General features: G+C 46.9%; 1 protein-coding gene across 4 annotated transcripts in view; it reads left to right on the top strand.

Annotated features, from left to right (window-relative positions):
- Window positions 1-23,978, top strand: part of LARGE1 (LARGE xylosyl- and glucuronyltransferase 1) — a 606,971-nt gene that overhangs the window by 541,813 nt on the left and 41,180 nt on the right. For all 4 annotated transcript variants that reach the window (XM_052639332.1, XM_052639333.1, XM_052639334.1 and 1 more), the window contains exons 10-11: window positions 6,526-6,681; window positions 22,208-22,371. In XM_052639332.1, coding sequence (XP_052495292.1) covers window positions 6,526-6,681; window positions 22,208-22,371 — 320 coding nt within the window. The remainder of the gene's footprint in view (window positions 1-6,525; window positions 6,682-22,207; window positions 22,372-23,978) is intronic.

Here is a 23,978-nt window from a genome sequence, read left to right as displayed (position 1 = left end):
GCATGTATTGTTATTGATAATTCCTTTTAACAGATTGGAAAATAGAGGTGCAGATATGTTAAGTTGTTTGGACGACAGAGTTGGGAAAAGCGAAGGTAACATTTGCTTCTCTCCCCTGCCTTTTAGCACTCTCCAGCCTCTGCCCAAGGAGTTAAATCCACCTAGTTGTCGGCCTTCCTGCGTAGCCCCTTGAGGTTCTACCAGGAGGGCCTGCCTCTGGGCTGTGTTGTCTGTATGCATCCCACTCTTCTGCCCCTGCCTCCCTCAACCTGCAGTTTATCCTCTTAAGTCTTATTGCTTATTCCTCTTTGCGTTCCTGTTTTCATCCAGCCTTCCTAGTTGATAAGGTGGCTGTTTCATGAAGTCTATAACCAGGTTTATTTTTTAATTTAATAAATACAAGCAAAATGCCTTCATGCCCATCAATCCCTCAGTCCTGGTCTTGACCACACACTGCAAGGCAGTTGCTCTTAATCCCTTCTATAGATGAGGGACTGTCTTCATGATCCTAGGCAGCCATGTCCAAGCCACCTTGCAGATAAGAGCTGGAGCTGGGACTCGGATAAGGTGTGTGTCTTATTCTTTTCTAGCACGCATCATAATCCTGAAGATGACAAGGAAAGGAACTTGTGAGACCATTGTCCTTCTTGAAATACCAGACAAGGGAAGAACAGAGGAGCTTAAACTCCTTCAAGAGAAAATGGCAAGCTGTTTGGTCCTTAGACGAAGAAAAGGGGACTATGTTTCTCCATCCTAAAGCCCACATGAATAGGGCTTTTATAACTGATTTGCTGTAGACAGACAGAAAATGAGGATTATTGAGAATGTCATCATCATGATTTCCATTCTTGAATGAAATTGCAACTATTGAATACTAACTACCTGGCAGGCTGTATGGCACTCAGGAAGAATAATAAGTCATGGTCCCTGCTGGTTCAGAAATTCCTATTCCAACGCTGCCAGGTGCAGGAATGTAAATAACTAATTACAAGAGCATGCAATGAGTTCTCTAATAGAATTAACTATAAGAGCATTAAGGAAGGACCCAACAACTGCCTTGGGTGTTATATTAGGAATACTCACAATGAAAATCAGAAGACCCAATTTGTAATGGCTAAAAATAAAACAGGGGGTTTGAATTTCTTGCCTAAGAGTTCTGGTGTAAGCAACTATAGAATTGGTTTGTAGATTAGCAGTGTGTTGACCTCATAGTCACAGAATGGCTGTCATAGTGCCAATCTTCATATCTCTATTCACAACAGAAAGGTGAGTGGGTAGGAGAATGATATCTTATCTGAACCTTATGACTAAGAAATCAAATATATGCTTTGCTGTCTCTTTTTGAGCAATCCTGGGCCATATGGTCTCCCCTAGCAGCAAGGGAGTCTGGGAAATCAAAGTAGAATCATCATGATTAGGTGGATCTTGAATGAATCATGAGCCACTCACGGGGGCTAGGAACATTGCAATTACAAACAAAATCAATGTTAGGAATGAAAAATAAGGAAGAGAGAAAGACTGCTCAGAGGCAATCTTCTGACATGAGTCATCAAGGAGAGAATTACAGAAGAGGTGCTTATCCATGAAGGATAAGCAGGCATGTGTATGGTAGAGAAGAAATAAGGATATTCTGGGGGCAGGGTGGGGGGCATATGCAGAGGCACTGAGTCATGGAAGACATGTTCAAGAACTACCAGAAAGTTCTTTTCTCCTGGAGTTAGAGTTGGAATTGTAAGTGGAACAGGTTTCACTGCTGATCTAAAGAGGATAGTTGTTATTCTGTGAACCAAGAAAGTCAGTGGAGGTTTTGGGACAGAGACCCATTTTCCAAATAGTCTTTATCTCAGTAACTTGGAACACATTAGCCCTGTGTTCTTATTTACCTGGCATTTGCACACAGGTTCTGATTTCTTAGCAGCTTTGCACCATCTATTATTTTTATGAGCCCTGTGGGTTCCAGAGGGCTTCCCTGGTGCCTCGGATGGTAAAGGATCCACCTGAAATGCAGGAGACCCAGGTTCGATCCCTAGGTCAGGAACATCCCTTGAAGGAGGGCATGGCAACCCACTCCAGTATTCTTGCCTGAAGAATCCCATGGACAGGGGAGCCTGGCAGACTGTAGTCCATGCGCACACAAAGTCAGACACAGCTGAGTGACTAACGCTTTCACTTGTGGGTTCCAAGTACTTCAGAAGTCAAAGTATTGGCTACACTCTTCCCATAGCCTTATCCTTGTACCAGGGTCTTGTTTCAGTCTTTGAAATGCTGTTTCCTGCACCCTTGATGGGTGACAGTTTGTTTCTCCTTTAATCACGTTGACTTCCGCTGTCTTCTCAGATAATGTTTAAGTTTCCTGGACAGTAGTCAATTTCCATCAACTTCTCAGGCTTATCTCAGGCTGACTCTAAGTCTGCACATATTTTCAGCCTTTACAGACTTTTCAGATCCAATCAGATCACGTCCTGGGGCCCCCAATGCCTGGCAGCTTCTGCAGCCCACCCACCATGCAATGTGGATGCCACCCCTCAACTTCCCTCTGTTGGAGGTTCAGCTTGTATATCTGAGAAGCGCTAAATCACCCTGCAACCTTTGTATTCCAGGTTTGGGTGCAATCTCTGCATTCAGGAGGGGAGAGCAGGTATCATTTCTCATCCTGTAATCTGAAAATCTCATGTTCATTGCTGTAATCAGTCATTTGATGATTGCATGGGAGAAATAAGAGAGAGAGAGAGAGATTCTTAATGTCTCTACCTCTTTGGGTTTGAATCCTGCATCTCCCACTCTCTAGCTATGTGGCTCGGGGAGATTTGCTGGACTTCCCTTACCTGTAAGATGAGATCGTGAGAATATCACTTGTAGTATTAAGTAAAGGATCAATGAGCTATAAAAAGTGAAGTGTCCAGAGCAGTGCTTGGCACATAGCGAGCATCCAATATGTGTTAGCTGCTAATATTAGTAATATTTTTATTACTGTGCTAATGTGTCCCAGCAAGCAGAATAAGTTAAGATCGGTTTTCAGAGACTCAGAAGTACTTCTGGATTCTTGCAAAAATGTTTTTGGGGCACATTCCCAGTGTCAACTTCTCTCATAGGTGAAAGCTCGTCAATGTATACCATCCACACCACCAAATTGCTGCCCCTGAGCCAGCGATGGTGGGTGATTCTGCCCCTCAAGGGACCAGGAAATGAGATTTCTCAGTAGTCAGACACGTGCTGATCAGAATTATCAGAAATACTCATCCTGAGTCGGAGTTTCAGAAGCAGGCTCATGACTTAGTGGCAGGAGCAGCGGCCTGGGAGGCAGAGCTGGGCGCCACTTCTCCCCCTGCTGTGACTCTGGGCAAGTCCCTTTCTCCCTCTGTGTCTTAGTTTCTCTAAACTTGCAGTGACTCAGCCCAAAAATGACCACCAACAGCCTCTCTTTACCATCTCTTTAAAAAGCACACGTCATACTTAATGGGTGGTTATGTAATATCTGCCTCTTCCCCTCAGTTGTAAATTCCAGACATAGAACTTTGACCTTTTGAGTACATCACTGCAGCCAGTGCAGGAGACCTAAGAAACGTGAGGTCCATCCCTGGGTTGGGAAGATTCCCCTGGAGGAGGGCATGTCAGCCCACTCCAGTATTCTTGCCTGGAGAATCCCATGGAGTCTGGAGGGCCACAGTCCATGGGGTCACAAAGAGTCAGACACAGCTGAAGCGACTTAGCATATGCACGCAATGCAGTCACAGACCCTGTCAGTACCTGACAGAGTTATTGCTCATTCTAATATTTTTTTGAATGAATGAATGATGTGGTAGAAAGAAAAAGATTTGGGAGTAAGACCCAATTTAGAATTAGGATTTACTACTTACTGAGAGACTCTCAGGATTATTGCCTGTAAAATAAGAATGATAACAGAAAAAAAATTGCCAGGTTGTTTTGAGGACTGAATATAAAACTTTACACACACACACACACACACACACACACACACCCCAGCAACCCTGGCCAATGCCTAGCATATAATCAGTGTTGTTGCTGCTGCTGCTGCTGCTGGTGGTATTAAGTTGCTTCAGTCGTGTCCAACTCTGTGCGATCCCATAGACGGCAGCCCACCAGGCTCCCCCAGTCCCTGGGATTCTCCAGGCAAGAACACTGGAGTGGGTTGCCATTTCCTTCTCCAATGCATGAAAGTGAAAAGTGAACGTGAAACAATAGATATTTTACTTACTTCTGTAGAGCCTAGCAAAGGGGAATGGAGTGTTCTGTGTTCTGATGATTAAATCCTAGGTGGCAAAGGTAAATCTGAATATATATTAATAGACTATGAGTGCACTTACCTATCAGAGGGCAGCCAGCTTCCTGCCTGCTTAGTCGCTCAGTCACATCCAATTCTTTTGGACCCCATGGACTGCAACCACTAGGCTCCATCGTCCATGGGATTCTCCAAGCAAGAATACTGGAGTAGGTAGCCATTCCCTTCTCCAGGGGATCTTCCTGACCCAGAGATTGAACCCAGGTCTCCTGCACTGCAGGCGGATTCTTTACCGTCTGAGCCATTAGTGAAGCCATGTTCCTAGGGTTTTCTAAAACCCCCTTGGCCTGCTAGTGACCCACCATCTTCTCCCCCTACCTTCCTTTAACCTTTGCTGCTTTTTATATAATCTCATATTTTGCCTTAGATGATTCACAAATCTAGATCCCTTGGCAGACACAGCAGAATGAGGCATAATGGGATGGAGAGATGGCTGGGAGTAAGTGGCGGGTGGGAGGCAGTGGGGGAGCACCGGGAGACCTGTATCCTCCTCCCAGCCCTGGCCTGGTCCAAACTCACCACGTGATTGTGAGCGGACCGTCTCTCCTCTGCAGGTTTCCCTCTCCACACCTGTAAAACTCTCAGCCATTAACACAGAACACAACAGCACTCAGGAACCTGGAGTTTGGGATTCAGAGCTAGGTTTGTGTCTCAGCTCTGCAACCTGACTGCTGTGAAATACGGGCAGGTCAAAGTACCATCTTTGTAAAATGGACAGTGGGATTCAAATGGGCTCATTTGGAGCATTTAAGGACACGGTGTCTCCAGAGTTTCCAGCAGGTTTGTGAATGCGAAGTTACAATTTGTTTGTTGGGAGGCTCACAGGCCGGCCCTGCCTTCCCCCTTAGTTAAAGTTTCTCCCTGATGAAGAAGCTCAGGTTTCCTGAGTCAGATGCACATCCATCAGCCTTCCTGCTGGCTCAGCACTTGGCAAGCACCGGCATCTTTCACAGCAAAGACATATCCCCACTGGGTGTGAGTGTCACCAGCTCGCATGCAATTATTTTAATGTCTGGCCCGAGACCTCCTTCTGCCCCGATTGGGCATATCTCAGGAAAGTCTCCCCTCTTCCACCCTTCAAGCCCCAGCTGGTGGCAAGGGCTAAGTCTCCTTCTAAGAGATGCTTCTCTGAGCTTCCAGAGATGCCATTTCTTCTTGAGCCTCCCTCCATGATTGCCTCCTATTACCTGTCTGGGGACCCATCTCCCCAGGAGGCCACAGATGGGCACTGCCAACAGGGGCCTCTGCCATCTCCCGACTCTGTATACTATAGGCACTTAATAGTCAGGGTCTGCATATACTGAGCACTTGTCCTATTCCAGGCAGTACTTCCATGCTTTACATGTATTAATGAGTTGATTTTTCCCAGCAGCTCTGGGAGACAGTGCATCCGTCAGTCCTGGCTGGAAGCAAAAACCATACCAGTTATTTGAACAGAGAATTTAATCTTTAAAAATGATAACTAGATGTAAAGAGTTCACTTGGTAACTATAAAAGCAAAAATAGAAAATTGCAGGAAGCAGTTCCCACCTCTGGAGCTGAAGGAACAGAGGGAAGAGGTGGAAATTAGTCCAGCTCGGGGCTGGAAGCCACACTCTGAGGTGGGGTCTGCAGGCAACTCCTGAGCCAGCAGCACCAGGCGGGGACAAAGGACCATGAAGCAGGGTCTGAGTTTTGGAAAAACTGCAGAGTGTGTTTAGCTGCTGCTGAAGGAAGTGCCACAGCTGGTAGGAGAAAGGACATAGGGACAGGAAGCAAAAGGAACGGGCAAGTCTTTCTTTCTCCCCCTCCTGACTTTGTCTCCCTCTCATGAATAGACAGTGGCTGGCAGAGCAGAAGTAGGGTTTGCAGAGTCCTGGCTTCAGCATCACAAAGCAGGTTTGGAGCTGAGAGGCAAAAGCTTGAAAGACTGATCTCAGCTGGAGCTGTTACTATTCAATTTCACAGATGAGGAAACTGAGGCACAGAGATTCAGCAATCTGCTCAAGATTAAACCACTACCCAGAGCAGAGCCAGGATGTGACTCAAGGCAGTCTGGCTTCAGCACCTGGCTCTTAACCCCTGGACCATGAATGCTGAATGATGAATGGATAGATGAATGAAGGGATGGATGGATGGATGGATGGATAGATGGGAAGGCCCCAAGATAGTGCTTAGACCAGTGCCCAGCCATGCTTCGCACAAGCACAGGTCCTCCTGGCCTGACTATCTTTGTTGCCCACCAGGTCATTCACTGGAACTCCCCCAAGAAGCTGCGGGTGAAGAACAAGCATGTGGAGTTTTTCCGCAACCTCTACCTGACCTTCCTGGAGTATGATGGGAACCTCCTGCGACGAGAGCTGTTCGGCTGCCCCAGTGAGGCTGACGTCAACAGTGAAAACGTGAGTGGCCCCAGGACTCGGCCACGCAGGCAGGGGTGACCTCTCTGCTGGTCTGCCAAGGACCTCCAGTGCTTGGCTCTGTGCCAGGCTCAGGGCAAGCCCAGAAGGAACCAGGTGCCATCCCCACCTTGGAGTGGGGAACAGGGCGGTGTGGGGTGGGGGACACATCAGTAGGTCGCTTCCATGCTCATCTCTGTGGTTGCAGAGGGGATACGTGTGCCCAGACCAGGTGAAGTCAGAAGGGAGCTGTCAAGCAGAGGGATCAGTGTGAGAAAAAACTCAGTGAAACAACAGGCAAAGGGTCTCTCCACACCTGGGGACTCTGAGGGCTTTGTGGACACGGCACCCACATGGGAGACCCAGGATTCAGGGTCAGTACAAGGCACAATATATCTTCATAGCTAGATCACAGACATAGCTGGGATTTACTGTATTATCCTGTTTCTTCACTGTTTATAATTTCTGTGTATATCTTATTTGATGCTCATAGAAACCTTTTTTTTCCCCAGTTAGAGTTGAAGACATTTTAGACACAGAGAGATTGCACAGTTTGCTCATGGTCACACAGCACATAGGAGCAAAGTTGAGACTGATTTGAAGCTCTAAGGAGCAGGATGTGGGGAAACAGCTTATTATCGTGGAAAAGGCAGGACATGTGGGGTCAGCTTGGCCTGGCTGGGCTTTAATCCCTTCTGATTTCCACTTCTGTGATCTCAGGCAAGTTACTCAGTCTCTCTGTGCTTCAGTTTCCTCATCTGTCACATAGAGATAAGAAAAACTGCCACAGGGCTATTCTGAGACTGAGAAACTCTGTGTAATCCATCTCGGTCAGCATCTGCCCATGTTCCCGTTGTTGTTGTTCAGTTGCTATGTCGTGTCTGACTCTTTGTGGCCCCATGGACTGCAGCACGCCAGGTCTCCCTGTCCTTCACCCTCTCCAGGAATTTTCTCAAACTCATGGCAACCCACTCCAGTACTCTTGCCTGGAAAATCCCATAGGCAAAGGAGCCTGGTAGGCTGCCGTCTATGGGGTCACGAAGAGTCAGACACGACTGACTTTACTTTCACTTTTCACTGTCATGCATTGGAGAAGGAAATGGCAACCCCCTCCAGTGTTCGTGCCTGGAGAATCCCAGGGACGGGGGAGCCTGGTGGGCTACCATCTATGGGGTCGCACAGAGTTGGACACGACTGAAGCAACTTAGCAGCAGCAGCAGCATGTCCATTGAGTTGGTGATGCCATCCAACCGCCTCATTCTCTGTCATCCCCTTCTCCTCCTGCCTTCAACCTTTGCCCTATGTTAGATGCTTGATAAATATTTGGTCCCTGTCCTTTCCTTGACCCTTAGTATTAAACACATGAGTAACTGGTTCATTCAATCAGTCAACAAACATTTATTGAAGGCCTTCTTATTCTGAGCACTGAGGATTCATTCACAGGACAATGATCCCTGCTCTCATGGTGCTGAGATTAATATTTTAGTAGGGAAGACACAATAACTAGACAAGCCATCAGGAAAAATTATCAGCCAGTGGCACATGTTACATAATGACATATGAAATCAAGGAGGACTTCTGAGAAGGTGACATTTTATCTGAGACTCAAATTTAAGAAAGAGACAGTTGTGGAAGAGCGCAGGATCAGGGGAATACAAGTCAAAGTCACACGAGGAGGGGATATCTCCTTACACCTGTCAGGAAGGCTGTTAACAAAAGATAATAAGAGTTGGCAAAGGTGTGGAGAAGTTGAAACCTTGTCCACTGTCGGTAGAATGTAAAATGGTGTAGCTGCTATGGAAAACAGAATGGAGGTTCCTCAAAAAAAAAAAAAAATAATAGAACTGTCATATGATCCAGCAGCCCTACTTCTGGGCATATGTCCCAAAGTAAATTGAAATCCTGGAGCAGTACCTGCATTTCCGTGTTCAGTGTAGCAGTATTCTTAATAACCAAGCTATGGAGGCAACCTAAGTATCCATTGACAGGTGAATGGATAAGGAAAAGGCAGTATGTACATACACAATGAATATTGTTCCACTTTAAAAATGAGGCCAGTCTTATCATTTGTGACAACATGGATGAACCTGGAAGACATTGTTTTAATGAAATGAATCAGTCACAGAAGGACAAATACTGCACAAGTTCTCATGTATGAGGCTTCTGAACTAGTCCGACGTATTGATGCTGACAACAGAATGGTGGCTCCCAGGGGTTGGGGAGAGGGGGTCATGAGGACTTGATGTTCAGGGGCTATAAAGGTGCAGTTCGTTCCAGAGATGCCCTCTACAAATATATTTAAAACTGTAGATTTCATGTTAAGTGATCTTACCACACATACACACACACAAAGGAAAAACCAAGGAAGTTTTGGAGGCGATGGTTATCTTTAATACCTTAAATGTGGTCATAGTAGCATGAGAACATAAATATAGCCAAACTCACTAGATTGTTCTAACTGTGTGTCATTTTTTGTAGACCATCTATACTGCAGTACGGCTTCCCTGATGCCTCAGGGGCCACCTGCAATGCAGGACTCGCAGGAGACGTGGGTTTGATCCTGGGTCGGAAAGATACCCTGGATGAGGAAAGAGCAACCCTCTTCAGTACTCTTGCCTGGACAATCCCATGGACAGGAGCCTGGCAGGCTACAGTTCAAAGGTCATAAGGAGTCGGACATGACTGAGTGACTAAACATACACACACTGCAGAAAGTGGGAAAGGGAAAGAGAACAGCAAAGGAAGCGGGTTCCAGGTGGATGAAGTTGCTGGCACGGATGTCCTGAGGCCGGGCAGGCTTGCTGTGAGGACCAGAAGGATGGACCGTGTGCCCAGGGGCTGATAGGAAAGGTGGAGAGCAGGAGATGCCGAGCAGCGGGGAAGCAGGAGGCAGGCTGGAAGGACGCTGGAAGTGGGTTAGAGAGTCTGGATTTTGTCTTACTACTGTTGCTTGTATTCTTGGATGTCAGGAGGATTCTTTTAGACTCTAGTGCAGGTGGGGGCAGGGCAGAGCGGAGCGGGAGGCTCTGCCAGCATGCACCTACCTGGCCCTTTATCAGGATGACCAGTAGCACGGCCACCCCGCTCTCTGGCACTTACCCCCAGGTCACAGCATCATCCCCTCAATCTCCAGCCTTTCTCTAGTCACCCTCCGTGCCTTCCTCAGCATCTGCCCTTCTTTTCCACTCACCAGAGAGGAAACAAACCCATTAAGCTCTTGACCTCCATCTCAGACTCTGGGACGCCCTTAGAGGTCTCCACAAACACTGTGGTGTTCTGAGTTTTCCTTCCGTTCTTTTCACTCAAGTCAGAATTTGTTATCATCATCAATATTTGAGTGCCCATTCAGCACTTTTCCCCCAAACATTAAATATAAACTGTTCTCCTGCTCCCTATTTTTTTTTTTTCCTCCACAGAAGAGGCTCAAATACAAAGCCTTGCAGGGTGATGTCATCCGTTAATCTCTGTAGGGGTGAGTTCCCGTGGTGTGCTGCTCAATGCCTTACGAAGTGGCACTGCCTTTAACAGTGACTCACCAGCCCTTCCTACGCCAGTCTCCCCTGGTGGATCATCAGAGGGGAGAAATCGTCTATGGTCCTTCTTGGAATCTGTGGCTGCATTTACTTGGTGAATAAGTACTTAGGAGAGCTGGCCACCTGCCAGGTGCCATGCAGGGCACCATGGTTGAAATTAGAGGCTGCTCCAGGCCCTGGAGATGGTCAGTGTCAGAGATGGTGAGAGGACAGTCTGCCCGGGTGTGGGGAGAGCGGCCTTCTCTAAGGCTCACCCCAACTGTCCCCCAAAAAACTCTCGCCTTTACACTGAGCCCACACCCACCGCCTCTGTGTTTCTTCCAACGTCCCAGGCTCCCCCTACCCTCCTCAGGGCCTTGCTTCTCAAGTCCTGGCATACCCGGCCTGTCCCAGCCTCAGGTAACCCTTTACATCACTCTCTGTGAGGTGCCCTATTTTCTTTTCATCCGCACATACATGCTGTCCACAATTACTTTATTCATGTCATTTTTTCCCTATTTTTTCCCCCAAGTATAAGACTGTTAGACACTCCACCTGTACCAGTCACCCCTAGCATAGCAGCAAGCACATAATGAACACTCAATAAATATTTACAAAAAGAGCAGAATGAAGGACCAGACCTGAAAGCCAAGAAGTAGAGAGTTCACAAAGAACATTATGGTGGTTTCTCTGCTGGAGCAGAGGCATATCGGGAGAAGGGCAGAGAATGAAGCTGACCCTTGCAGGGCCTTGGCTACGCTTGGGCATTTAAATTGAATCCTGTTGGCCGTGAAGAGTCCCCAGAGGGCTTCAAATGTAGTCAGGTTTACATTTGAGAAAAGTTGCTCTGGGTGGAGAATAGAATGGAAGGGTCTAGACTAGAAGCAGGGAGCCTAGTGAGAAGCCATTGCTGCATCCCAGGCAAAAATGGTGGCAGTGGGGCTCTGAGCAGGGGCAGCGGCTATGGGGACAAAGACAGCTGGAGTGTTTTGTGGGCACTGAGGACAGGGGAGCAAGTGCAGCCAGTACCCATAAACCGAGGCAGCAGGTCCCTGGGCCCTGTTGCAGGCAGCCGCCTCCGGCCTGGCTGGCCCAAAGTGAGAGGGGCTAGAGCAGGAGTCTGTAACATACAGCCTGGAAACACATCTCTGCAGCTCTGGTCCCTTGCCGCCTGCCCAGTGTTATCTGTAACCACTGCCACAGGGAAGGGGTAAGACCTTGGATCTGGCCCAAAGCCGACTGCTCTCAGTTCTGGGAAGAGGTCATTGGAGCCATGAGAAGTGTATTGATAGTGGTCCTCTTAAAGTGAGGAAGTCAGGGACCTCTCCATTGAACTGCGGATCCCAGGTGGAAAAGGGCTGCAGTGGCAGGCACCAAGTCTCAAGACATGTTCATCCACTCGGCAGATAGTCATTCAAACAGTCACCAGCCACAGGGCCAGTGATCTGGGGCAGCAGTGCAGATCGAAGCCCGACTCTCACAGTGCTTGTCTAGTGAGGGGTGCAGACAGGCAGGAGGTTGTCATCAGTGTGAGAAGTGCCAGGACAGTGTGGTGCTTTGAGAGAAGGTGCATCAGGGAAGACTTCCTGGAGGAGGTGGAATTCAAAGGATGAATAAGGAGGAATGAGAAGGTGTGGAGAGTGGAGGGAGCAGCATGGTCAGTGGGGACCAGAGGTGAACAGGAGCATGGCACTCTGCCTCTAGCAAAGCCAGCATGAGTACACAGGGGACTGCGCAAGTTCAATTTTGTGTCATTATTATTCCTTTATGGAGAAGGTGATGATGATAAGCTTTCTGGTCATTCCAGGCTGCTCATTCAGTAGACACAGGCACCTTGGAGAGGTCACATGGATGCTCTGGGCCTCAGGTTCATCATCCGATAAGTAGCTGCAGGAGATGATGCCTTTGTCATAGTGTCTCACAGATAACTTAAGTTAAATCGCCAAAAATAGGGCTCAGCACCCAGAACACAATATTCATTGAGATGGGGTTTTTTTACAAACCACCTGCCTGATCATAATCTGTTGTTACACAAATGGGTTTTGGGTCTTAAAGTTTTTTTTTTTCCTTGGAAGGCCTAGTAGAGAAATGGACCTACATCTCTGTGTATAAAGCATGGGCGGGGACTATCACATTTGCTCTGATTCAAACAATCAATCCCAGGTAGATTTCCCTGCAATTAAGAGAATTTGGGTAGGAAGGAAGAGGCCATTTGGTTGGTCTCGGTGCCAGAAGAAAGAGGGAAAGAGACAGGAAAAAGGAAAAGTAGGAGAGACAGAACATAAATTCAGGAAGTTGGGGATTCAACCCTTCAGTAAGCAGCAGACCCCATCTTCCAGCCTCTGAGGTACTTGCTCCAAAGCAAGATGATTTTGTTTGGAAGAGCTCGGGCTCCACGTGTGGTCAGAATGACAGTAGCTAATGGGACACAGTCGCTCCTGTCCCGTAGTTTGTCTGGGCATCTCTTCCTGGAACCAGTAAATTAATCTGTGTAATGCCATAAGCACTCGCTAGGCTTTAGTTACTATAATTTGATTGAAGTCGCAATGGAGGCTAGAATTTTATATATTAGCATTTCTCTCCCCTTTCCTCAGCAACCCAGCCCCTCAAGCATAGCCAAGAAACCCTGGGACTCCTCAGAACACAGCTGGATAATCATGGATATTCTCCACACCCTAATCCATGCAAAAATCCTTCTACAGCATCCCTAACAGGCTCGCATCTGGCTTCTGCTGGAATGTTCCCAAAGACAGGGAGCCCACCATCTCCAACAGCTTACTGCACTGTTAGAAAGCTCCAGATGCTAAGCCCCATTCTTCCTCATGTTGAGTTGAAATCCCCGCTTCTGGAAATAATCCACTAATCTGAGTGCTGTCCTTTGGAGCAGTGAAAAATAAGGACACCCCCTGTGGTCCCCAACAGCTGGGGAGATAGTGTCACTTCCATACAGTGTGTTATCCAGAAACATGTAACTGTCCCCCAGGCACTGTGTTTATAGCAGGCTGCTTTTATCATCAAGAGTGCCTTGCTCCACCTCAGGGATTTTTTTTCCAGATAAACTCACCTTTTTAAATGCAAGGCCATTAAAATATATATTGTTATAGATGTTTTATACTTTCCAATTTGGATGGAAGTACATGCCCTTCCTTAATTTTCAGTGACTGAGGTTGCACTGAGTAGGCTGAAGGGGCAGGAACTGGCCAGAGGAGGGGAGATGCTGTTTATCCTGGCGGGAAATGGCCTCAGACTGTTCGCTGCTTATTCTGCAGATTTCATTCTGACAGCTGTCACTTTCAGTTCATCAACTTCAGAATAGCCCTTTCTGGGCTCACCACCCTGTGCATCCTTCCTCTAGCAGCCAATTAAAAAAAAAAAACAAAAACAAAAAGGGAATCCAATGGTCAAAGTCCAATGGTAAAATAATTATCCACTGTCATGTTAGTTAAATTATGAAACAAAACATCCAAGGGGTGAAAAAAAAAAGACCGGACATCACTGAGTTTTCACATTTATATGTAATTGTAAGTCAGTAGACAGTGTCAGCAAACAGTTTTCTTTTCTTTCTTTCTTTCTTTTTGGCTTTGCTGGGTCTTCACCGATGCTTGGACCTCCCTCCGGTTACCCTGCGCAGGGGCTGCGCTCTGGTTGCAGTGTGCAGGCTTCTCGTTGCAATGGCTTTCCTGTTGTGGAGCTCAGGCCCTAGGACGGGCGGGCTTCAGTAGCTGTGGCACATGGGCTCTGTAGTTTCGGCTCTCACGCTCTAGAGTACAGGCTCAAGAGTTGTACACAGGCTTAGTTGCTCCATGGCACGTGGGGTCCTCCCTGACTGGGGATCAAACCTGTGTCTCTTGCATTAGCAGGCAGATTCTTTACTACTGAGCCACCAGGGAAGCCCCCAACTTAGAATGTTCTTATCCCATGCCCACAGCAGACATCACTAATTGATGACCTCGCTCAGCCATCTGGGGCCAGCCCCAGACTCAGAATCCTCCCCAAGACAGCACACCAGTGAACCAGTAACAGTTTCCCAGTGATGACACGAGGTGCCAAAGCCTCCTGGGGGCATCCATGCCCTATGCCTCAGCCACTGTGCTCTCTCCTGTCTTGGAAGAGCTCTCTGTGCTGCTCAAAGAGCTTTCTCTGTTTCTTCTGGCCTTTAACAATTAGAGATTTCCTGCAGAGAAAGTAAAGAGGAAATGCAACTTTCTTCTTTACCACAATCAAGGGAGGGAGGCATCAACAAGTCACATTTCACAGATAAGAAAGCTCAGAGGAGATGCCTTATGTGAGTCAAGCAACTCCTACATGGTGAGGCCATTATTGGAAACCAGGTTGCCTGACTTTGAAGCCGTGCTTCTCAAGTGAATGTAGATCCCTGTTTAAAATTAACAGAAGATGGACTGTCCTGCTGGTCCAGTGGTTAAGACTCCGTGCTTCCACTGCAGAGGACACAGGTTCAATCCCTGTTTGGGGAAGTTCCGCATGCCACGTGCCATGGCCAAAAAAAATATATTGCTGCTGTTCTTTAGTCACGAAGTCATGTCAGACTCTTTTGCAGCCCCATGGACTGTAGCCTGCCAGGCTCCTCCGCTCATAGAATTTCCCAGGCAAGAATACTGGAGTGGGCTGGTTGCCCTTTCCTTCTCCAGGGGATCTTCCTGACTCAGGGATCAAACCTGCAACTCCTGCTTGGCAGGCAGGTTCTTTATCACCTAGCCTTCAGGGAAGCCCCAGAAAGACATACATAATTAGCATAAGAGGAACTACAAGTCATTCAGTGATTCTTCTAGCGGCTTTTAGTTTGTATCATTTTTCTTACTCTTTTATGAGCCTGCAAGGTGGTTATTATTAGCATTACTTTTTAGAGGAGGAAAAGGAGGCTCAGAGAATGGAATTCAGAAGATAGGTTGGCAGCAGCTCTGGAACTGGTGTCAAGCTGAGTGGTCATTTTACAACTACTGAAAACACTCCCCAGTCTAAAGTTGTCATATCTGCCCCAACCCCCACACCCCGTCTCCCAGAGCTCTTGCTTCTCATTTTCTCTGCAGCTCTTATCACCAATCAATGATTATATTCTGGACTTATTTATTGTTTTATATCTCTCCAACTAGAATGTAAGCTCGGATCGTGTGGCTGTTTATCTGTTTCATTCATCAGTATAACTTTATGCCTATAAAAGACTGCCTGGTATGTGCTTGATAAATTTTGTCAAACAAATTAACTATTACAAATCCTTGTCTTAAAGTATTGGTGGTGCTCTGGAAAGATCCCTGTACTTAAAAATCAGAAAACCTGGCCCTAGGACTAGATCTGTGCCTTCAAATGTAACTCTTGCCTTCCATGAGCTTCAGTTTTCTCACTTATAAAATGGTCAGTAAACAAACCGAGCCCAGGCTGGGATGAGAGCTCAGAGGGGTAAGGTGTGAGCAGGGCTGCAGGGGGCAGGAGGTCTCATTACTAGTGTTGACCAGAAATCTCATCCTGGACACCTTCCCGTCCAGCTGCTCTGAGATCTCTGCCTCATTGCTGAAATGAGGGATTCCAAGCTCAATGCCCTCGTGCTGCAAGGGTGATGGGCTGCCTGCAGGGTCACATACCCAGATACTGAGCTCACTCAGAAGGAAAGAAAACGGCACCACCATGATTTAACGAGAAGTTAAAAATAAGACACATATAAACAGATCCTACAAACCCTTTACAGCATCATTGCACGGCAGTTCCAGGGAACAGATGGCTCTGTAGAAACAGCTGTATCCCCGAGAAACCCCAGAGAAACCCTGGAGTGCATCATTGCTCTCACATGCGAGCCGCGTGTCACCAGCTCCTTCATCACGCAGTGGGCAGAGGAACCCAGAGTGGATGGCACTCAGAGTCCCATGACAGGTTGCCCAAGGCCGGCCTCCAGTGACCCTCCTTGGCATGTTAAATCCCAGAGCTGAAGCATCCCAGTGTTTGCCTGGGTGGCCAGGAAAGGGGATGAAGGAGCCCAGGGTCCAGAGACTCGCAGGACCACAAGCACACACCCCTCCTTCACACCCCTAGGCTCTGATCTATCCAGACATCATCTGTCCAAACCTGCCAGATGCTTGACTCTCCCACATCTTTGTCACAGACCTCTGCCTACTTTTACTTTTGCCCTAACTGGCTCCTTGCATGAAACATAAGGGAAAGCTCTGAAGCAACATTGCCTCATGTAAAACGGTAGGAATACTCCCTATGGGATTTCAGGCCACTCAAACTCTGTGCCTCAGTTTTCTCATCTATAAAATGGGAAGCAAGTAGGACTGTTCCTACCTGGTAGGCTTGATGAGGGCTAAATACGGAAAGATAGGTCAGGAGCTTAGGTCAGTGTAGCACACAGCACACCATCACCCTTCCCTCCCCAGCCCCCCATCATTTTATTTGTATTATGAATACACAGTTTTTACAATTGCTAACTCGCTTCTTTATTCCCCCAACCAGATGGTATAAACAATTTAAGTGCAGACACTTAGGTTCATTCCGCATTCCTGGCATGGGGCTTGGCATAAAATAAGGGCCTCTTAATTGTGTGGGATGTTCACATTAATGGTGATACCCGGGAGGTAGCAGACCATGCCATTTTCTTCTTTATCTTCTCAGAGCCTCGGTCAGTGCTGGGAAGACGTCTCTGAACCTTCACTGAATGGTCCTAAGCCCATGTCTCTCCCTTCCCATGAAAGAATGAAAGTGGCCCATGGTTTGGTTTCCTTGGAAAACAGTGTTTTGGGTTCCTGGAACTTTGATCATTAGTACACACAGCAGGCAACCAGTGAGTTGGTAATCTTTTTCTGCCTGTCCATGTGGTTTAATAAAATTTAACTGCTTCGTGGAAACCACAGGGAAGAACCGTGAATGAGGTTCCAAGAGATGTGTTAGGGTCCCAGCTTTTCTGAGCACATCCCTGGAGCTTCAGTTTCCTCATCCGTCAACTAGGGGCCAGAGGGTAGCCCTCCTGGTCTCATACACTTACTGGGAGGGACAGATGAAGAAATGGATATCAAGGCTGCTGAAAGTGAAAAGTGCCGAAAGTGTAAAGCAACACTCTTGAGTGTAATTTTATCCCCATGTTTCTACCTGTTGTCCTAAGGCATCAGAAGGACACGTGTCACAAGACGGGGTGGCCTTAGAGACTTCTGAATTGGTCTGTAGTACTGTCTTCATCACCTACTGACTCAAAGAGTTCAAGTAAGCATGTTAGTTATGGGAACACAATTACTCATAAAATGGGCTTGGCAGGCTGGAAGTTTCTGACTCACACAAAGTCCAAGCAGGTGTTCCTAATTGGCAGGTGGCTCTTCTCCATGATCAGGGTCCAGATTCCTTCCATCTTGTGGCTCTGCCCTCCATGGAGCATCTTCCACTAGGTGCTCTTGCTTTTGCATGAGGCAGTCTTAAAAATGGAGCCTGTAGTAGCCAGAATCTACCCACGTTCTACTGACCTGAACTTGGCCACTTCTCTCTCAGCCTGCGCACCAAAGATCTCTGTCACCAAGGGGGACACATGATTCAGAACTCAACAGTCACTGAACCATCTAGCATTAGACCCAGAGGTTGATGAACAAGGCATTGCAGTGACTTTATTATGTACAAGAACTTGGAGGAAATACCGCTAGTTGTGAATCTAAGCTGCTCTGTTCGTTTACTGTGACCTTGACCAAATGGCCAAACCTTTCAGATGATGATCATCTTCGTCTGTAAAACAGGCCTGCTGGTGGTCTCTGACCCATGTGAGTATTAATGAGGAAGTGCCTGCAGCACTCTCAGCACTCACCTGGCCTGCTGAGCACATGATGCTTACAACCCAAAGTCTTTGTCCTGCTCGCCGGAGAAGTGACTTGCTCCAGGTCACATAGCAAATGAGGGTCAGAGAGGTCAGGCCTCATTGCCCACTGATCCCCATAATCTCTCCATGTAGTTTCTCCTGACTTTGAGCAGAAGTTCAGAGGCCAGAGCCCCAGGACACTGTTCCTGTCCCTCTAGAGTCCGCAGGCATGACAGCCATCATCTCTGGCAGCTCAGGGGTCAGTCTAGGCCACTGTCCTTAAGGATGGGAAGAAATAAATGCAAACGGCTTAAAGGCCATTTTCCTTTGAGTCCAAATTTCCCTGTGCCTCAGCTGGCTGCCCAAAGAAGCAATTTAGCAAATGCATTTTGTCTCAGGAGGGATCTGTCTTTTGTTTCTGCGACTTACTGATCGGGAAACCCCCTGCTCCCCACATGACTGGAGTGTGGAGTGGGGGTAGCATTCAGACCCTGTTAACAAAAGCCATACCACCCTTGCCCTCCAGCTCGGCATCTCCCTGGAGATATTACCTGGATGTGAAGGAGACAGGTTTCAAGCTGCTTGAGTCCTCTCCTTGGGATCAGCCTGAAATCCCATCAGCCATGCAGTCAGCAGTGAGCAGTCCTAGATTAGAATTTGAAAAGGAACATAATGCAATCATAATATTTCTGAGGTGTGCGTAGCACTCTACAGTTTACAAAGCACTTGTACATGCATTAGCTCATTTGAGAAAATTGCAGGGAATTACTTAAGTACAAAAAAGTATAACAAGACCAATAAAATTCATCTGTGAATCCTCCACTCAGAAAAGAGCTTTGTTAACATTGCAATGGATTCCCTTTGGTCTGTTTCCACCTGGGGTTGGTTGGTCTGTCTTTTTGCTGTGTTGTGATCATACTGCAGATGCATTTTTGTGGCCTGCTTTGTTCACACTGCATGGTATCTTCCACTCCATGGTATCTTCCACCAGCACATTTGACCTTCACATCCATCCCCCAGGAAAGAAGTAATTGTGTCGTGAGATGTTCCTGGTGTGAAAGGTCCAAGGGCTGGATTCACAGTCCAGACTGCTGCTCTCTGGCTGTAATTGGCAGGTGACAGACGCTTTCTGAGCCTCAGTTTCCTGCATTGTAAAACAGAGATCTGTGCTGAAGACAAAGCAGTGCGTCTGATTTAGCACTGCACCTGGCACACCGGCGGTGCTCAGTCCACGTCAGAGCAGAGGTGCAGAGCACTATGTTGATGATTAATATTAAAACTCAAGGAAGGCATTGGTGTAGAGTTCTAGACTCTCATGTTGTCTGATGTCATATCCGCTGGGCTCTCCGCAGCCCTCTGTGTGGCTGGTAAACAGCAATGTTATAGATCCTAGCCTTTAAGCATTGTGATGGTTAGGGGTGACCTTGGGAAGTGGCTGCCACTGAACCACGTCGGTACAATGCAGTTCCTAGATGAAGGCTACTTATTCCCCAGGACTGCTGGTAGACCCTCTTAGAAAGTGACTCTAGAAGCACTTTCATTGGCCACTGTTCCCTTTCTTAACATGCTATGAGTGGCTATGAGTATATCCACTAGAGGCTTGCTGGGCATGCAAGGATCAGGGAGGATTCCTGTAGCCCAGGAGACATTGAATTTAATCCTGCAGTCGGAAGGGGTCACCTGGCTCCTAGGGCCTTAGGCAGAGGGAGAATTCTAGTTTCCAGCCTTATATCAGTTAGCTACCCTGTTGGCATAGGGGGAACTTTCAAATAGGCAAGGACATCAAATTGGTCTTGAAAAGCTGAGGAATATCCCTCACTGCATCCTTTCTAAAGGTTAAAAATGTTCAAGATAGCTGAGCATGTCTCATAGATCACTGGATCACAACTGATTACCCAAGTGGCCTTTGGGAATGTATGGGTGCATTTGGAGTTATACTCAGTCATCTGGAAAATGCTACAATCATTTATTGGTCTGGGGCCCAGGAGGCTAGCCACCCTGTGTTGTGTGAAACAGACTCAGGTAATGAAAGTGACACTATCTGTCGTCTAGTGCTCAAAACCCATAAAACCTCGGTGGTGTACAGAGAGAAGCGTGAACAGTGAGAAGTGCTCGTGGAGGCAGCTCTGCTGACCTTGGCTGGGCTCACTCACATGATGGGCAGCTGGGGAGACTCCACTTTGTGCCATCTGTCTCATCTCCCAGCAGGCCAGTCCAGGCATTTTCCCAAGAAGTATGCACTTCCTCTTGAACCTGATCCCTCACGACTGGGACATCATTGCTTCCCCTCCATTCTGTTTGCCAAAGCAAGTCACAAGTCCAGCCAAGAGGTTCAAGGATTAGGGAAATAATCGTTGTCTCTGTAGTAGGCAGCACCAAGAGTCACATGACGAGGGCGAGGATATGGGGCAGGGGAAGCGAAGAAATCGGACCATTTAATGCAGTCAGCTGTCAGAATACACATCTTGAGAAATAATACCATCGTTTAACCCAACAGTTCCCAACCTTTTTGGCACCAGGGACTGGTTTTGTGGAAGACAGTTTTCCCATGGACCAAGCAGGGGTGGGGCAATGGTTTCAGGATGGTTCAAACACATTACATTTCTTGTGTACTTTATTTCTAGTAGTATTATATTGTGATAGATAATGAAACAGTTACACAGCTCACCATACCATAGCATCACCGGGAGCCTTGGGCTTGTTTTCTTGCAACTAGGTAGTCCCATTTGGAGATGATGGGAGAGTGATGGGAGCCGCTGTAAATATAAATGAAGCTTTGGTTGCTCGCCAACCGCTCACCTCTCACTGTGCAGCCTGGCTCCTAACGGGCCATGGACCAATACTGGTCCAGGGCTTGGGAACCCCTGGTTTAACCTATCAAGGCAATGGTCTTAACTGATAGAAATCATGTGAAAGTCATATGAAGTCATAGAAGTCATATGAAGGTCATAGAGAAGTGAGTGAATGTATTTTCTTCTTGATTACTACACTGTTGGTTTGGAGATTTTAAAAAAATATATATATATACACACACCTTCTTGGGAAAATGTTCTATCGTATTCAGCTATTAATCTTAATAATTCTAGCCATGTAAACTTTCATCCATATTCAACTATGTATCATCATATAATGAATGGACAAGGCTCATGTAACAGAAAAAATATTGGAAGCAACCATGTGACTTTTGGCAAATTATTGTTTTCTTTCAATAAATTTTACTGAAATACGATTTGCATATATGATAAATCCCCCCATTCTAAGTGTACATGTATTTTCACAAATGTGTTCTCCCATATACCCATCACCTTGATTGCGACATAAAACATCCCAATCACCCAAAGAGCTTCTCTCCTGTCTCTTCCCAGCCCTTTCATTCTGCCACTGCATATCCACTGGTCTGATTTCCATCACTATCGAAGTTCATTAACTTTTTCATTGCAATTCTTCACCTGTAGAACAGGTATAGTCACCTCTGCCTGGGAGGGATACTGCGTATCAAACATCTGCGTATCAGCAGCTTGGAAACCTGAGACCTGCATGTATTTATGCTGGATGCTAAGTTGCTCCTTTCCTGTCAGTGGGACAGCTCACTCTTTCAGTAGTTGGTTAGGAAGGAGGATAGAAGAGCTAAGTGAAGAAGTCCTACTGGCAGATTAATGAAATAAAAGATCTCAGGGCACCAGAAGAGGAGAAAGAGAAAAGAGCAGGTACTGAGACTGACTGAACTTGGATGAAATTAAAGGAAGAGATTTTTTATTTATGGGATCGCTTTTCCTTTCCAGTACATGGTATAGAGTTTTAAGTCTGTAGCTCTAGGGAGAGAAAAGCATCAGGTCACACAAAGGTACTGTTCAATTTGGTTCTCATTACTCTGTTCTTTGACAGTTACCACCTGTTGTTTGAAATTGTTGTGCTGGGTCGTCAGGGAAAATGTTTTCTGTTTTGTGTAAGGAGTCTGTGGGTGCTTATCCGTTTGTCAGTGCTGCCACCATGAGACCCTCACTCTCAGCTCGGAGGGTCTCATTCCTCAGATGATGAGCCAGCTGTCCCCTATCGTCACCTTTTTGAAATCAGATTATATTGCAGAAGAAAACAAAGACAGGATCCTGTCCTTCTCTGACTGGCCGATCAACAAGGTCCAATGGATAAGAAACTCAGGGAAGGACAGGGCGCAACAGGCTGACCCCCTTGGGGATTTCCTTCTTGTTCCCAAGCCTTCTTTACTATCTTTCAGCTCCAGAAGCAGCTCTCAGAACTGGACGAGGATGACTTGTGTTACGAGTTCCGGAGAGAACGGTTCACTGTCCACCGAACCCACCTGTACTTCCTGCACTATGAGTATGAGCCCGCTTCAGACAACACAGACGTCACCCTGGTCGCTCAGCTCTCCATGGACAGGTAGGCAGACGGGCCCCGCTGCCCACACCGTCTCCTCACAGCTGCTCTCCACCTGGAGAAGGCAGAAATGGCCCCACCAGCTTGGAACATGGAAGCCTGCTAACACAGGGCCTAGTCTCAGCCCTTCTCCAGCACTGAAAACCAAGGGCTCCTGTATTTTGATGATGCTGGTTGTTTTTGAGAATGGAGGAAGAAACGATTCTAAAAAATAGAGCTCTAGTCAAATTACCTCAAGGAAAGGGGGAGGTGTATCATAAGGAAACACCTGGACTGGACCCACAGTTGATGTTGGAAAGCAACTGCTATTTCTTTTCTTACACATGTGTTGATGCAGGGATCATTCTTGGAGCCTTTATCATGAAGTACTGATGTGGTCCCTACCCTTATGTGGCTTACAGTCTATTGCACTGATTCTCAGCCTTCAGTTCAGTTCAGTTCAGTTCAGTTGCTCAATTGTGTCCGACTCTTTGCGACCCCATGAATCGCAGCACGCCAGGCCTCCCTGTTCATCACCAATTCTCGGAGTTCACGCAGACTCACATCCATTGAGTCAGTCTTGCCATCCAGCCATCTCATCCTCTGTCGTCCCCTTCTCCTCCTGCCCCCAATCCCTCCCAGCATCAGAGTCTTTTCCAGTGAGTCAACTCTTCGCATGAGGTGGCCAAAGTACTGGAGTTTCAGCTTCAGCATCACTCCTTCCAAAGAAATCCCAGAGCTGATCTCATTCAGAATGGACTGGTTGGATCTCCTTGCAGTCCAAGGGACTCTCAAGAGTCTTCTCCAACACCATAGTTCAAAAGCATCAACTCTTCGGCGCTCAGCCTTCTTCACAGTCCAACTCTCACATCCATACATGACTACTGGAAAAACCATAGCCTTGACTAGTCAGACTTTAGTCGGCAAAGTAATATCTCTGCTTTTGAATATGCTATCTAGGTTGCTCATAACTTTTCTTCCAAGGAGTAAGCATCTTTTAATTTCATGGCTGCAGTCACCATCTGCAGTGATTTTGGAGCCCCAAAAAATAAAATCTGACACTGTTTCCACTGTTTCCCCATCTATTTCCCATGAAGTGATGGGACCAGATGTCATGATCTTCGTTTTCTGAATGTTGAGCTTTAAGCCAACTTTTTCACTCACCTCTTTCACTTTCATCAAGAGGCTTTTTAGTTCCTCTTCACTTTCTTCCACAAGGGTGGTGTCATCTGCATATCTGAGGTTATTGATATTTCTCCCAGCAATCTTGATTTCAGCTTGTGTTTCTTCCAGTCCAGCGTTTCTCATGATGTACTCTGCATAGAAGTTAAATAAGCAGGGTGACAATATACAGCCTTGATGTACTCCTTTTCCTATTTGGAACCAGTCTGTTGTTCCATGTCCAGTTCTAACTGTTGCTTCCTGACCTGCATACAGATTTCTCAAGACGCAGGTCAGGTGGTCTGATATTCCTGTCTCTTTCAGAATTTTCCAGAGTTTCTTGTGATCCACACAGTCAAAGGTTTTGGCATAGTCAATAAAGCAGAAATAGATGTTTTTCTGGAACTCTCTTGCTTTTTCCATGATCCAGCGGATGTTGGCAATTTGATCTCTGGTTCCTCTGCCTTTTC

Source organism: Budorcas taxicolor, chromosome 5 (genome assembly GCF_023091745.1).
Source record: "Budorcas taxicolor isolate Tak-1 chromosome 5, Takin1.1, whole genome shotgun sequence".
Lineage (NCBI taxonomy): Eukaryota > Metazoa > Chordata > Mammalia > Artiodactyla > Bovidae > Budorcas > Budorcas taxicolor.
Note: the sequence above shows the minus strand (reverse complement) of the source record. Positions and strands in the feature narration are given on the sequence as shown.